Source organism: Ailuropoda melanoleuca, chromosome X (assembly GCF_002007445.2).
Source record: "Ailuropoda melanoleuca isolate Jingjing chromosome X, ASM200744v2, whole genome shotgun sequence".
NCBI lineage: Eukaryota > Metazoa > Chordata > Mammalia > Carnivora > Ursidae > Ailuropoda > Ailuropoda melanoleuca.
The window spans coordinates 111,541,918-111,544,448 of record NC_048238.1 but is presented as its reverse complement, the minus strand read 5'-3'; the positions used below and the strand labels follow the sequence as shown (position 1 = coordinate 111,544,448).

Genomic DNA, 2,531 nt, shown 5'->3' with positions numbered 1-2,531 from the left:
GATTATATAGTTTGGTTTTGAAGATCTTACTCAATAACAATGATGTGCCATTTTTCCATTGTGATTTAAAGCTTTGTGTTAGGAAAGTCAATCTCCAAACTGCCACCTGCATCTAATAAGTATGTGAAAATCTTAAAAAAAAATCACTTCAATTTCAATAATATAGGTGAATTAAACATTAAAAGGTTGCAAAACATCATATCATGCAAACATTAATTAAAAAGCAGGAGTAGCTATATAATTAGATAAAGTAAACTTCATCACAAAGGAAGTTAGCAGAGATCAAAATAAAACACGTAATAATAAGAGAATCAATCCTCTAGGAGGACTCTTTTTTCATCCTTCCTAGCCAGCCCTCCTACTGTGTGTATGCATCTTTCTCTGTGTTCCAGAGGCTTCTGTTCTTATCTCTGTCAGAGCAAGAACCACACTGTTTTATTATATTTCTGTATAACTGACCTTAAGAAACTGTAAGTGCTTTGGAAAGCTTAATGCATCTCTACAGCCTCACAATCCAGTTCAGTACCTGGTGCCCAGCAGGTGTTCAGACTATAATTGCCTTATGATTGCAATTCAGGCCAGTAAAGGCTGTTTTGATAGGGTCAAAGAAATGGTCTCTACATCACATTCAACAAGTGGCCAATCAGGCTGACGCAATGAGGCTGCTCGGCAACTTACTAGGAAACCAGGGGCGGTGGGCACGCGCTTGGAAGGCTGCAGGCGCCATGGGTAGAGCGAGGAACGGCGCCAACACCCAGCCTCGGGGACAAAAGCGGCCCGGGGATCCCGCCGCCGCCTGCGCAGCCGTCGCGGTCATGGGCGCGCGGCGCCCACCTTTCCAAGTCCGCATGGGGAGCCAAGCGGCAGGAAGGAAGCCGGCGACGGCCAGGCGGGATCAGGCAAGGTTGCGGCGGAAGCGCTGGTGGCGGCGCACCCGGGAGGCAGGCTCCAAAGGCCCGCTGCGATCCCCGAAGCCGCGGGCGCCCGCCATGTCCCCGGGCGAGATGGACCTGGGCGCGCAGCGGGAGCGCTGGGAGACGTTCAGGAAGCGACGGGGCCTCAGCTGCGAGGGTGCCGCCAAGTTCCTGCTGGACACCTTCGAGTACCCAGGCCTGGTGTATCACACGGGAGGCTGCCACTGCGGCGCGGTCCGCTTCGCCGTCTGGGCCCCCGCAGACCTGCGCGTGGTGGATTGCAGCTGCAGGCTGTGCAGGAAGAAGCAGCACCGACACTTCCTCGTCCCGGCCTCGCGCTTCACTCTCCTGCTGGGCGCCGAGAGCATCGTCACCTATCGATCCCACACGCACCCCGCGCTGCACAGCTTCTGCAGCAGGTGCGGGGTGCAGAGTTTCCACGCCTCTGTCTCTGACCCCGGCGTGTATGGCGTCGCCCCGCACTGCCTGGACGCCGGCACCGTGCGCAGTGTGGTCATCGAAGAGGTCGACGGTGGCGACTGGGGGGAGGAGGCCGTGGAGGAGCCCAAGGCCATCCAGAGCGCGTCCCCCGAGTGAGCCCCTGCCTCTCCTCCCGAAGAGGAGCGGCGACTTGGGGCCGCAACACGCCTGAAACATGCCCAGGTCCCCCCTCGAGGGAGCCCCCTCAGTGCTTACTGTATGAAAGAGGTCGGCTTCTGGACTGGTGAACCCGTGATGTCTCTCCAACCTCCCACCCCTTCCCTTGCAGTGTTTTGCAACGGACTTGGACTTGCTTATGATCAAAAAAGCTGAGCACACATTTGTCTGTCAATGGCTGTAATTTTCCAATCCAATAAGCAAGTAGTGTGGCTACTTTTGCAAGTCGCCTTGTATAACGCTCACCTGTATTCTTTATTCTTTGTATAGTTCTCATAGATGATTTTCAGATCATTCATATGTACTGTACCGTTACGGTGCTGTTGTGAACAAGATTGTTTTTAATGGTCGCATCTGGTATGCAGGACCACTCACTATATCCAAACACTTTTGTGAACCTTTATTAGGACGTTTTCTATTGATTATCTGTGTGCGTGTGTGTTTTAGGTGAGCACTCACGTTTACACTACTGAGATCGTGCTTTGGTTTCAGCCACATTGTTTATTTAGTGTGTTTTTATGTAATATATTTAAGGCTCATTAGTGTGACATACCTCACTGCACTTGTGTTTTCAAATGATGTTGTCATTTTGCTTGGTTTTGTTTTAGAAACTCCCTGTGGGTAGGGTGATGGGGATACAGAAGAATGAGCAAGATGTCTGTGCACTATATGTACGCCCTCTTTGATGTATTGAAATTCCTATCTTGAACATGTGTTAAGTATTGAGCAATTAATAAACACTTTTAAAATGAGATTGTATGGTTTGATTTATATTTGCAGCAGGGCTTGCCTCTGGAAGTGCTGGCTGTTGAAGGTATTTGGTCTTATTATTTGAAAGATGGTGGTTATCTCTGGTTTTTAGGGTGACAAAAAAATTCTCCAGATCCCCTACATTTTTGAGAAGGAAAATAATAGAATGTTTACAGATTAAGCCTCCTGGGCAGACTATGTTTGATTCCA

General features: G+C 49.7%; 1 protein-coding gene across 1 annotated transcript; it reads left to right on the top strand.

Annotated features, from left to right (window-relative positions):
• The first annotated feature begins 627 nt into the window (after positions 1-627).
• On the top strand, positions 628-2,297 carry LOC105235345 (centromere protein V-like protein 3). Its single transcript, XM_034649992.1, has one exon. The coding sequence runs from the start codon at positions 657-659 to the stop codon at positions 1,509-1,511; it is 855 nt and encodes a 284-aa protein (XP_034505883.1). The 5' UTR covers positions 628-656; the 3' UTR covers positions 1,512-2,297.
• Positions 2,298-2,531: the final 234 nt, after the last annotated feature.

Bases quoted from the DNA above. Each gene is read 5' to 3' on its own strand.
- LOC105235345 (XM_034649992.1), top strand. From the start codon at position 657: ATGAGGCTGCTCGGCAACTTACTAGGAAACCAGGGGCGGTGGGCACGC.